Genomic DNA, 13855 nt, shown 5'->3' with positions numbered 1-13855 from the left:
TGGCTGTAGCACACAATGCTGTTCAAAACTGAATTCAGTGGGCAAATCAAAACGAGTCTTTCGTCCTACATGCTACCCATTCACTGAATCTTATTGGAGGAGAAGCAGCTGCAATGATTGTTCCAAGTTGTTTTATTTTTTTTTTTGGAATTGTTCAAAGATTGTATACTCTGTTTTCCATTTCTACCAGTGGTTGGGATATGTAGAAAAAGCATATTAGCATAACATTAAAATGTCAAAGTACACAAGATGATCAGCATGGGTAGAGGCAATGTGCTAGACAAGATCAAAGCTTCAAACAATCTTATGCCAGTACTTAGACACTGATAGATTGCAAATAAACATTACACAGAGGTTTTTGTTTTCTTAGTATTCTGCATCTCAGCAAAAACATCTGGTCAAAAATTAATGCTGTGAGCAAAAAATTGCAGAATTCAGATCTTGACATTAAAACGGGTAATGGTTTACTTGGTGGCCTGCAAGATGCTTTAACAGAATTATAGTCTCCTGGGTTTGTTGCATGTAAGGAAGCTGTTGATTCACAGTCTGAAACATTAGGATTATCCACACAGGTCAAAGAGAAACTATCTCAAAGGGGAAAGTAATGCCAGATGAACTTGCAAAGGATGAAAAGAAAGGTCATTAGATCTTGAAAGTTTTGAATGCAAGGTTTTCAACTCCATTTTAGACAGTATTAACACAACTGGATGATAGACTGCATAAGTACGAAGTGGGAAAAACGTTTGCTTTCTTTTAAAAGAGGAGTAACTGAAAAGTCTCAGCAGTGACAACTTGAAGAGCCACACTCAAAACTTAGCAAGCAGCTACCCTTGTGGTTTTAAACCCTGAGAGTTTTGACAATGAAACTGAGCTCTCTGCCAGTTTTTGCAAGCAAATCTTCAAGGATGACTTAGAAACAAAAGCACCCACTGAACTACTTAGTTACATTCTAAAAAGATCTTTAGATAAGAATATCCATAACAGAAATAGCATTGCATATATCTTGCTGTCTTCTTTTACCTGTGGCAACTAATCAAAGGAATTTCAGCAAGCTAAAATTAAATCACTAAGAACACCTATGGGGCAGGAAAGGGTATGCAATCTGGCAATTATTTATAGAGAGAACTCAGAAGCAAGGTGGACAGACTAGGATGAGTTAATAAGATTGCTTTAGAGAAGACTTTGTAAGAGTATGTAACGTGATTTTAGGGTTGGGGGGAGAGGTGACGGTGGGAGGCAAGGATGCCCATATTTGAGTCTTAACTGGGCCCGGAACATCCTGGGTACAGCACTGTTTCCCAATCTCTTTCAGGTGAAATTCAAGTTGCTGATATGGATCCATAAAAGCCAATGTGGTTTGGATCCTAGTTCTAAGAGCTCTCTCTCTCCCTTCATGTTCCACGAACACCATTCAAATCAATCAAGCACTCTTGCCTATCGTCCCTATATTTGAACTTCTGAGGGCTGGAAACAGTGGTTTTCAGCAATGGGCCTTAGGCTCTGGAATTAACTGCCCTCAATGGGAAACCAGAAGAAGAATCGCTTAACCTTCAGCACACAGTTCAGAGCTCATCTGTTACAGAGGTGGAGCATGCTGACATTTACAATGTTGTCACTAGGATTAAGACTGCATACAAGTTTCAATGCTAACTCCTATTTTCATTTGCTCATAACATTCTTAAATTTTCACCTTTTAAGATGAAACTTTCACTGGCTGAAAATGACTTGGGAAAGTGATCAAAAAATGGTTGAGTTATTTGAGGGCAAGTGAAAAACAGTTCTTGTATTATAAAAAATTACTGATACTTTCAGTTTGGTACAGAAATAACAGTCATTCGAGGGATGTGCTTTGGAGTACTGCATGAAAACGGGTTTTGATCTGAGTTACAAATGTGAACAGTGCATGCTGCTGAAAGAGGACATTCTGCATTTTGTTTCAATTCACAACACAGGAACACAGCGCAGGCAAGTGTTGGCTGGTGGCTGCACAGTGTAAGAGTCCCTGCAGACCTTACAAACTCCAAAGGAGTAAGAGAAAGCTGATGCACTCTTAGGTCAGTCTATGCTCAAAAATCAAACCTCTAACTGATATAACTGTGCTGTTAAACTTTTATTTGTATTTTTTTACATAGCTATGCTGGCAAAAGCCTTACTGTAGATGCAGTGATACTGGCAAAAAAGTACTTTTTTGCTGGTCTTGCTGGCAGAGCTGCATGAGCAAAGCTTCTAAGTGTAGACAAGGCTTAAGATTTGAAGCAAAGAACCATGCTTAGAAACATACCTTGGGAACTCCATAGCTGAGGGAGGCAAAAAGTGCATTACTAAGCTGTAAATTTCTTAAGTTTAAGGGCCTCTTTTATGATGTCTTATAGTGCACAGAACACAGCATTATGGCGGTGTGTAACCAAACAGTTCCAGATAACGGAATTTACACATACAATTATATGTTTTTTTTAATAAGAAAGTAGACTTTAGACGTCTAGGAAAGTGAAATTTGGGTTTTCGTTTTAAAAACCCTAGAATATTATATATAAAAATTTTGAAAAAGTTAAAGATGCATAATGAAGCACTCAAAATGCAGGGAATAATAAGGTTAAGGATTCATATGCAACCTTTACTCCGCCCCGTGTTCATGCATCTCTATACAGTAGCTCTTCCTCAATGATGACATTCTTCCTGCCATTTTAAATACAAGTGTAGTATCTTATATCATGTATGGAAGGCTACAAGATCTTTCCCTCTTCATGTTCCATTACAGACATATGAAGAGTTCATAGCAAGTCATTCTTACACAGCACACTACATATGTATTAGACCTAACATAGGTATAAGAGAAATCTTGCAAATACACAATAGCCATCTAGATGTACAGCAAAGTTGCTTTGAGGTTTAATTACCTCAGCCCTTGAATTGTAGCTATAGAAGACTGTGTGCCTGGTAGCAAAGATATGTAGCTGATGAGTGCGGACAAACCTATTAAATTATCCTTTTCCTAAGGTATGTCTCACAGAAAGACTAAGTTATTAAAGTTACTCCAGTCATAAGATATACTGACTTTATTTAGGTATAAATAACAAAACAAGCAATAAGATATTTTTTAAGTTACTAGTTAAGATGAGAGCTAGAAGTTTGTTCTTTCATATAGTTAGAGGAATAAGCATTTTATCTTGATGAACTTATACACGTCATCAGTTTCTGAAACTTTCTATAAGTAAATGTAATTTTGAAATAGTTTAGCTTCATGAAATAATGTAGGGTGCCCACCTACCCATAAATCAAATTAAACCTGAATAAAAAAAAGTATTTAAGAACACACCACACTTACACAAGAAGAAAGAAAATATCAAGTCAGGTCTGTTAATTAGTAAATATCAATTCTGTGGAACTCTACTGAACAACTGAAAACTGAATAACAGAGTTCCATAACACTGTAAAAAGGAGACCAAATAGCACAGCAGTCTTGATACACGCCTTGTAGTAAATAAGTCAGTTTCTCCACAGTAAAGAAAAACTTTATTCTAACTCTTTGTTGGAGGATAATCTTGTTTCCACATTTGTGCAATAACCTTTATAGAAACAAGCAAGTGATTGCGTAACTGTTTAACAACAACATTTTATTATTGCAAAAGTATGGTATAATTGCACAATGTAAACTTCATGTTTAAAAGAAAAGTTTAGTCCAGTAATGATCTGAAGTCTTCTCTGTAGCCCCACAATCCTGAAAATTACAATGAGTGATGACACAAATGTGGGGTTGCTTGGTAATGAGTACTGATCTACCCCTAAATGTGGTTTATGTACTGGATTTCTGAGATGGTGTGTTAGGATGTCAGAGGGGAGCAGACAGTTTCAACACACTCCCACGTGGTTACATACAGTCATAAGACCAGTGACTGCAAACCATTAAGGCTGAATGGATTTCACTGTCTGAACAATGGAACATGGATGGGAATATTCTCCTAGAGTGACTTTTCTCTCCTTCTGGTTCAGACTTGCTGACTGACTTGGGGAAGACATCACACCACATCCCCGTACCAAAGAACATTGAGCAATGTGGTAATTGGGGCCAGAGACACAGAGAGAAGGAGAGTTGACTTTCTACAAGAATGCTGAAGAAGTGCTTTGCGTAGCTCAAAAGCCTGTTTCTTTCACCAACAGAAGTTGGTCGAATAGAAGATATTATCTCATCCACCTTGCCTTTACAAGAATGCAAGTTGGTTCTGTTCTTTTACTGTAATTAGGGTGGCCACTCTCACATTCTCAGAATACTGGACATTCCAGTAGTTGTGGGAATGGAGTGAGCCCGCCCCTGTCGGCATGCAGGGTGCACGGGAGGACGCTGCCCTGCAACCACCAGTGTGATCTCGCATGCACCATGTGTGCGAGATCGGGCCAGAAGAGTTGCATAGTGTGCTCTTCAAAACAGCATTCCCCTGTCAGATACTGAACAAAACCATGTCCGGTTTTGTCTCTGTTCAATTTAAAACCAGATTACCTACCTGTAACTCAAGAGAGAAACATCTTACTTAGCTTGCAGAGAAGCACAAGATTAGAGGAGATTAAATATGCACGTAGGCGGTTTTGAAATCTTTATCTCTAAAGTTTTGTTCCTACCGCTGAATAAAATATTTGGATTTAAAGAAGTTGGTCAATCTCACTGGTCACAGGTCTGTGAACTTTGCATGGTAATACTTGGTTGAATACATGGGTATCCCAATCTAAGAGTGGAAGCACTGCAAAATTCCATTCCAAGACAGGGAAGGACAAGAGCCCTTATACCTGGGGGGAAGATGGGGAGACTCAGACAAGAATGGGAACAGAGATGCAGCTAGTCCTATAACGGTGACAAGCACATAGTCCCCCATGTCTATATGCTGTAAATTGAAGAATTATGGCTTGTTTTAGTAGTGGCCAAAAGGAAGATGTTTCAGTGCATTACACTACCTACATAATAGTGTGTCCTTTTCATTGCATTTTTCCCAGCAAAAGAGGAAACCAATTTTCATTAATTCTTGATAGTTTGTTGGGAACATAATACATTCTTAATATTATCTTAACCCGAGTTAAGATATCCGAGAGGTTCTAAATTAGCTATTACCAACCAAAAACGATCTTGGAATCACTGTGGATAATTCTCTGAAAACTTCCATTCAACGCGCAACAGCAGTCAAAAAGGCTAACAATATGACAGGAATTATTACGGAAGGTAAAGAAATAATACAGAAAATGTCATAATGCCACTTATGAATGCGTGGTGCACCCACAGAATCAATTCTGTGTCTAGCTGTGGTTGCCCTGTCTCAAAAAGGATATAGTGGAACTGGAAAAGGTTCAGGGAAGAGCAACAAAGATGACTAAGGGAATGGAACAGCTTCCATACAAGGAAAGACTAAAGTTTAGAGCTGCTCAGCTCAGAAAAGAAACTGTGGGGGTGAAGTAACAGAGGTCCATAAAATCCTGAATGGTGAGGAAAAAGGTGAATAGAAAAGCGTTATTTACCCTTTCACACAACATAAAAACCTAGGGTCACCCGATAAAAGTAACAGGCAGTAGGCTTAATACAAACAAGAGGAAACAACTCACCACTAAGCTTGGAACTCATTGCCGTGGGATGTGGTGTTGGCCAAAAGTATAAGTGGATTCAAAAAAGAACACATGCATAAAACTGGAACAACACAGAGAAGGAACAGATCCATGATGACAGTTAACTAAGGTAAAAATGGAAAAAATTGAATTATAGAAGAAATGCTACTTTACGTATAGTATGTGATCTCAAAGACTACTGTAATACATATGCACAAGATAGCAGAGCAAAGGTTGCTTGTTGAAACTTCACTTTTGAGTGCTTAATAGACTTTGTATGGAATTCTATTTAATTTCATATCAGTCAACTAAGTTTTACAGTTTAAGAAATGAGTTTATATGACAAAGAACAAAATGAGAGGAGTTTATTTTTTTTAGCTGAAAAAAGATAAAGAGAATTCCCAGGTGAGTGCTTGCTACGGAACGACTCAATGCCTCAAGGTGCTGGCCCCAATTCAGCAGAGGATGTTGGTATGTATTATCTTTAACCACATGATAAGTCCTTAGTCCCATTTAAATACGACTGAAGTCACTGCTTCAAGTTAAGCATGTGACTAAGTGTTTTGCTGGGTTGGAGCCAGAGTGTTCAGCACCCTGCAAGACTGAGTCACTAATGGTTTCAAGGCAGTGTACACATACTAGTGGAAAGCTGTATAGAACACAGTAAGAACAGAAGGTGCCAAAATACACTACTGCTGTCAGCAACTGTAGAAACATGGCATGAGCAGGACTAAAGTGGAAATTAGGTCTTGTTCTGGGAGACACAAATATTCCAGAGGAAATCTGGAATGGTTTAGGCAAAGTTCACCTCTTCATGTAAAGAATACTCTAATAGACTAGCTAAGCACGAAGATGCACCAAATTTGAATAAGTAGTTTGTTTCTGATGAATCTCAATCCAGATAACCTCTCCAATATCTTCCACTGTTCAGTCCAATTTGGAGAAAATCTTTTGTTCCTAACTTCTAGTCATCCAGGGCCAGTGAAGAGAGATTCTGAAGGACTAGAACTCTTGTTATACAGCTTGTGGCATATGTAGAGAGACTAGTACAAGCAGCACAGAAACATCCCAATAGCATGGCCAAACGGAATCACAGGATGGTTCCCTCATTCCAACCACTGTACCAACAGCTGTCATCACATGAACAATTATCACTTCCGCAGGGTATATCTACACAGCAATAAAAATAACCCACAGTACTGAGTCTCAGAGCTCAGGTCAACTGACTCGAGCTTGCGGGGTTCAAGCTCTGGGGCTATAAATCACAATGTAAACATCTGAGCTTGGGCTGGGGCCCGGGCTCCAAGACCCAACCCCCTTCCAGGGTCTCATAGCCTGGGCTCCAGCCCAAGTCTGAACACCTACCTTGCAATTTTATAGCCCCTCAAGCCCAAGTCAGCTGACCCGAGCCAGCGGCAGCCATGCCACAGATCTTTTAGCACAATGTAGATGTACCCATAGAGATCTTCTCTAGTTCTGACTCAGATAAAGAGCCATTCAAAAGTGGAAATAAAACCAAGAAAATTATTGGGAACCATTGAGGACAGTTCAGTTCCAGTGGGTTTGAAGGTATGAACAAATAAATAAAAAAGCAAAGAATGGTATTTGTGGACCTTCCAGGCTGACTGGTGAAGGTAAGTGGTAACCATAAGTCTGGATTGGTGGTAACAGTCTCAGAACCAGTTTACATAAAAATGTCACTATGCGTTTTTCTTTAAACCTATAAAAGTGCCATCCCCTTAGCATCGGTGATTACAATCAATTATACCATACATATTTTATGAGCTATCAAAACCAATTACCAAAGGAACCAGAATTAATCCAAAGAGCTTTTCCAGGCTGAGAGAAATAATAATTTATGCTAATTTAAAATATAATCTTTCTAAAAAGAAAGTATTTCAATATATTAATGTTGAGACAAAATGTTAAACTCCAAGGAATCCAAGTTCAGGATGACACTCCATCCTTAGCAACTGGTATTATGCATTTTGGAAGATGACAAAAAAGGTACAACAGCATTAAGTTAAGGACAGAGTGTTAATCTAATATTGAATATCCCGGCTCTTGTTATCATGCACCACAAATTTATTATTTGTGTACGTAGTTTGTAAGAGAAAAATTGCCATAAGAAATTTTCAAGTAGCTACCTAATTGCATTTAGGGTTATGACATTCAGAGAGGTTTAGGGTTGTCAGAACCACCACATAGACTGCACCCACAGAAGTGTTCAGCTCATATGAATTTTTCCTTTTCAGTATCCTGTAAAATTTCTTAAATTTGTATTCTTAGATTTACTGTAACTTAAAATTGTAGTGCAGCATTCTAATAATTATTTGATGGGTGAAAGGAAAGATTTTACAGTTCCAAGAATGCATTTATCAAAGGCCATTTGAAGGTAATTTTTAGACTGTTCATGTAAAATTAAGAAGTTGGGTTAATTTTTTTAAAGCCAATCTGTAGCTGACTGATTACAAGATGTTTAAAAACATATAATGTTTTTAACGCCCTAAATATTATAAGCACCTCAAATAGCCCCAAGCACACAAACCTATACTTCCAAACACTGTCTGCCTACACAAAAAGCAAGGAAATTCATAGTTAAGGTTACCAAGTCCATCCTTAACTTACTTTGTTGTAACCAAGTATTGCAGCTCATAAGTAGTATAGGATCACCCACTGTTCTGAGGACTCTGATAGGATCATATGATCAGCAATATCTAGGCACAATAAGATTTTTTTCAGACGGAATAAACTCTGAATTTCCTTGTCGAAGTCAGCTATTTAATAAATCTTTTACAGAAAACTTTATGAATTCAATACTACTCAAACATCCCTCTTTCGGAGAGGTAAGATGCAAAGCTTTTTTAAATAGTTGAGTATTTTAAGATTCCAAATTGCTAACTTTTAAACAAAATACCTGAAAAGCAATTTCTCCTTTACTCACTTACCAAGACCCTATTCAGGGTGTTATATTTGTCTTCCAAGTCAGTGATAATGCAGGAAATGCTGGTTTTAGACAACTGTTTTTAAGCGCTTTCAGGACAAAAACAAAACCCTCAACTTGGGTTCTTGGCAAGTAAAGAGATTTTTTCAAATAGCTATGTTCAAATTGTAAGTGCATATGAACTCAGGTCTATACAAACCATTTAATATCCCAAATCAATATATTTCAAACTGTCAAAAGCTCTGCAATTCACCTTACAGGTGACCCGTTGACATGAACTGCAAGCTACACAAACCCCAATAATACAAAAATATGCATTTCAGAATATTAACAGTATTTAGAAAACAAATCCATAGCCATCTGCATTTGTATTCTCTGCAGACTGAAGTCAATGGATAACCTTCTTCTTCATGAATCGACATTAAGAAGTAGCAGCTACAATGTATACTCAATTAGTAACATTTCAGAGGTTTCCAGTTTGTATTCCAATTAACAGAAGTGCTAAATTAGTTGTAAAAGTGAATTATGAGTCAGTTTGCATAAGCCACTCTTTCTGTCAAAGATACCATTTTTGTGACTATGGGTTTAGAGCTTTGATTATTCATGGAAAAACAGGAACAAGCTAGGAATTTATAGCTATTTCAGGTTTTGCTTTGTATTTGAAACATTACATTACCAGCCTGGACAAATGAGATTAATTATAGGTAGGTCAATTAAACAACATATAGCACCGTAGCCAGTTGGCCTTATAGTATACCTATACATGATGATATGCTCCTTCTACATATTTAATTTTTATTGTTGTGTGTATATTTTCATTCTCACCACTTTCAGCAAGTAGTGAAAAGTGTAAGATTATATGCAGCATTTAAAGCAAGCTGTTAGAGCGTGACAGCTGGCATTAAGGAACAGGGACAATTCATAATGCCAAACTATATCCAATATTAGGAAATAGACAATCTGTAACATCATTTTATTTCAAGGAACACTTATTTGGTGGGCCAATTATGGTAGCTTTCATTTCAATCCTTACCTGCAGGAACTATGCAAAGAACCCACAACTTTCAGTACATGGTTAGAGCTACAGGAGAAAGCACAAGCATGCTGAAGTAGCGTGCTTGCAAGACAGCGTACCACTCACTTGGGGGAAATTAATGCTCATGTAGGTGGCTTGATATTAGGAAAAAGATGTGAAATTGGTCAGTGAAAGTACATTTTGACTACTATTTGGGACAAGTTGGGTTGCCTTTCTAACAAACAGCTGCAGATTACACAGAACAGATGGAACTCTGGTGTAACCCTGGTTTACAGAAAAAAACTTTCTGATCTTCTAGATGTTTACATTTTTTCAAACTAATGAATTCTGCAAGAATCACTGAGGTTCAGGACCCATCCTCCATTTGAAGATCTTATCACAGAACCTGAGGCTGTGAAGGCCCAAGATGAACACCTGCAAGCCTCTGTTTTCAGCACCATAAAAACAGTTTATTTTAGAGTTCAAGGGGCAGGTCCTTGACACTCATGTTCAAAGTATTCTTATAAATGCAGTCTGAAATATGTGCCTGGAATATTTCATATTAGCAGCAACAGGCTGGTCTGCAATAGCACATCTTAAAGATATCATCTAACTTCTTTATGTAATGAAATAGAAAATAACAAATGTGACACCAAAAGAGTCATACCCGTTTAAAACAATCTAATTTCTTGGGTTCCCTCTGTCCTACCCTCCATTCTTCTTTTGTCAGTTACAGATATGCCACCTTCTAGAGTTTAGGTGTTGCCTACCTTTCTCCTTTGAGATAAACTGAGGGCAGCAAAGTCATTAAACAAGGATGAAGCTGGTGAAGTCAGTGGGTCTGTAAAAGAATGTTAGAAACATCGTTACTACTATATATTATCAGCACAAACTATTTTGAAAAAAAGTTCAAATAATTTTAAATGTCACTGGAAAAAGGCGAAAAAAGGTTTATCCATTCAGAATTAAAGCTAATTTTAAAGTCAGAACTGCTAAAAGCATAGCAGTTCATTAGACTGTGCATGGGTACACAATTAAAAGAAGAATTTAAAAAGTTACCCATTGCCAGTTTAAATAATTATGTGCTGTACTCCATACCACTTAATTCTGCAAACATTATGGTTGTTGTCTGTTTTGCCAACTTTTTATTTAGAAATTTAATCAGGACCTAGAGGCAGTCAAGATGAAGATTTTACAAATAAATTATTATTTCTCCCTGTCCCTACACTTTGCCTCCAGATCATAAGTACCATAATCTGGATCTCAATCACCACAGTCACTATTTAAACAGGAAACTCCAGATTAATTCATAGATTAAAAATATGGATGTCTCCTAATTGCCTAGTGGATGCCATCTGCTAACACACTAATGTTTAAAAATGTTTTCTGTAAACCCGAATCTCTTTGACCATGGTCAGTATGCCTTCAAAGTGCAGTTCTATTCTAAAGTGTGCCTCAAAAAGGGAACTGGAAGTTCTCTCTCAATTTCTTAAAGAGTCTGTTCAGTTTACACAGCCAGTCTAGCAAACCAAAAGTCAGTCTGTTTTTTCCCCTCTTCGTGTATTGCCCTCAATGGTGGATATTTTACACCTAAAACTTAAATCTCATTTACACCAGCAAAACTCCATCATCTTGAACAATTAACTATTTTCAATCGGAGTGTAGAAGTATAATTCAGGACAAAATCTGCTCTGTAAAATAATTATTACTAGAAATGAAGCACAAGGAGGAAACAGCCACCTGACTTTCAAATCTAAGGTTGCATTTGCACGATAAGTCCATAGTACGCCCATATAAATCCATGGTACGCTGACATCTTGAATACTGCATACAGATATGGTTGTCCCATCTCAAAAAAGATATACTGGAATTGAAAAAGGCTCAGAAAAAGGGCAACAAAAATAATTAGGGGTATGGAACATCTTCCATATGAGGAGAGATTAACAAGACTGGGACTTTTCAGCTTGGAAAAGAGACTACTAAGGGGGGATATGATTGAGGTCTGTAAAATCATGACTGGTGTGGAGAAAGTAAATAAGGTACTGTTACTTCTCCTTCTCATAACACAAGAGCTAGGGGTCACCAAGTGAAATTAATAGGCAGCAGGTTTAAAACAAACAAAAGGAAGTATTTTTTCACACAACGCACAGTCAACCTGTGGCATCCTTGCCAGAGGATGTTGTGAAGGCCAAGACTATAACATGGTTCAAAAAAACTAGATAAATTCATGAAGGATAGGTCCTTCAATGGCTATTAGCCAGGATGAGCAGGGATGGTATCCCTAGCCTCTGTTTGTCAGAAGCTGGGAATGAGCAACAGGGGATGGATCACTTGATGATTCCCTGTTCTGTTCATTCCCTCTGGGGCACCTGGCATTGGCCACTGTCAAAAGACAGGATACTGGGTAAGATGGACCGTTGGTCTGACCCAGTGTGGCTGTTCTTATGACTAATCATTAAGATAGGGGTTTTTTTGTTTGTTATTTTACTTGTAAACGGACAAGTGAATTTGCTGTGGCATCTAACACAAACACGGAGCTCCACAACACCACTTTTGTAGCCCCTTTTAGAGGAGGGCCATACTTTAAATGTATGTTTTTGCCAATTGGAAGTGGGAGCCACTTCTTAAAGAAGTTAAATATTGATACAGGACTAAGCAGATCATCTGAAGAAATCTAAAGTGTTGTTATATTCTAAGAACTAAAAAGAATATTGTGAGGTTCAGTATTCTCTCACTGGAGTTAAACACTAAATTTGCTCAAGTTAAAAGTAAAAATATTTTCCTTAACTGACAGCATTTCAAACACCTTGGGATCTTCCAGACGTTGACATAACTAATAATGATTTTTAAGTAGAAAATGCATTAGCAGCTTCATAACACAAAGATAGGCCTATAAAATATAGTCATTTTTTGTATGGATGGATGGAATGTTCCCAAGTAATATGAAAGAAGAAAGTGTGAAAGGGGCAAGGTATTACTTAAAACATGCTGTGTAGAAATTTTAAATTCCAAGCTCCAAGTTATTTGGCATATGCCACAGAACTCAAGATCCAAAATTCATTAGATTCTGTTAGTGCCAAGTTCCTGTCCTCTGTTACCAGGAGTTTCATACCAAATAGCCTATTATACCTTGGCTGTGGGAAAAAAAATATGAAAAACATGAAACGATAAATTTAGTTCAATTTGTAAATAAAACAGACAAAAATGTGTGAATATGTGCATCGAAAATTTAAAGGTAAAAAAAATTACATATGTAATTTCATTTATTTCAAACAACTATATTTCTAAGTTTTTCCCTTTAAATGAAAGGCAAGCTGAGAGTTAGAAAGTTCACTAGTAATTTGGTTTGGAATACACAGTAATAAAAAAATATTCTATCACCTCTAAATCAGATTAAAGGGAGGACTAACTCCCTTGAAACTATTTTTTTCCCATAAAGATAGCTTTTGAACATACCTTTAAACATATTTCTTTAAAAGTTCTTACCATGGCCTGCATACTGCTTGGCACTGTCATTGAGGAGACTAGGAGAACTGCTGCTATTTGTCATCCTCTGCAAAAAGTGAAAAACAAAAATTGCACGCATAAAATGAAGCTATTAAGGCTGAAGACATACGAGCTAATCTTAAGACTTTATTAATACTAATTAGAAGATTAACATCCTGATGGCCATTGTCTCAGGGTAAGAAGAGGATAGGTGTTTATTTCCAATTTAATAAATTGCTCTACACAGATTCTGATTGGTAGTTAACAAAAAATGTTGAGCAAATGAGAGAAAACAATTCTAATGAAAACCACAACACACAAAACAAGTGTGTATGAAAAACAGCATTATCTACACCAACTACTTATAGATTAGGAGGCCCTACTGTATCTAAGGTTCTCCTCCTTTTTCCTATAGTTTCTCAAAATGTTAGAGAAGGCCGTGGCTTTTATTACTTGAAGATTCCTTAATGCTGCACTCCCAGGACTCCTCCTCCTCTCCCCATTATTTGCCACTATCATCATATGAGACTCTTCCCCTGTGAAGAACTGTCAAATTAGTATAGCATTTGGTGGCATCTTTTGAATGATGGAACCCAAAGAATTACCAAGCATAGTGGGGCTTTCAGGAAAACTATATGATTTTCCTGTGGCTGTGCAACATGTTTAAAGGGCAGCAGTGGCTCTCTTCAACTTTTTCAATCATTATCAGGCTGAGCCCCGCTCCTATGCAGTAAGGGCAGGAATCTTGCTAAGCAAGAACTTCACCCCAACTCAGCTCTTTGGCCACATAGGTCAATATTTTCAGGGTGGGGCCTAAAACGAAGGGA

General features: G+C 37.5%; 1 protein-coding gene across 7 annotated transcripts in view; it reads right to left on the bottom strand.

Moving 5' to 3' along the window:
* The window catches only part of PAN3 (poly(A) specific ribonuclease subunit PAN3), a 120379-nt gene that overhangs the window by 71019 nt on the left and 35505 nt on the right, over positions 1 to 13855 (bottom strand). For 6 of the 7 annotated variants that reach the window (XR_012158470.1, XM_073340697.1, XM_073340702.1 and 3 more), the window contains exons 3-4: positions 13029 to 13095; positions 10313 to 10383 (exon numbers count right to left, since the gene is read on the bottom strand). Coding sequence is in view for 6 of the 7 variants with exons in the window: in XM_073340697.1 (XP_073196798.1) it covers positions 10313 to 10383; positions 13029 to 13095 (138 nt within the window). In the remaining variant the exon portion in view is untranslated. Of the gene's footprint in view, positions 1 to 10312; positions 10384 to 12998; positions 13096 to 13855 lie in introns of those variants that run through there. The other variant, XM_073340731.1, reaches the window with a different exon arrangement.

This window comes from Lepidochelys kempii, chromosome 1 (genome assembly GCF_965140265.1).
Source record: "Lepidochelys kempii isolate rLepKem1 chromosome 1, rLepKem1.hap2, whole genome shotgun sequence".
Classification (NCBI taxonomy): domain Eukaryota; kingdom Metazoa; phylum Chordata; order Testudines; family Cheloniidae; genus Lepidochelys; species Lepidochelys kempii.
This window is presented reverse-complemented; position numbering and strand designations above follow the sequence as displayed.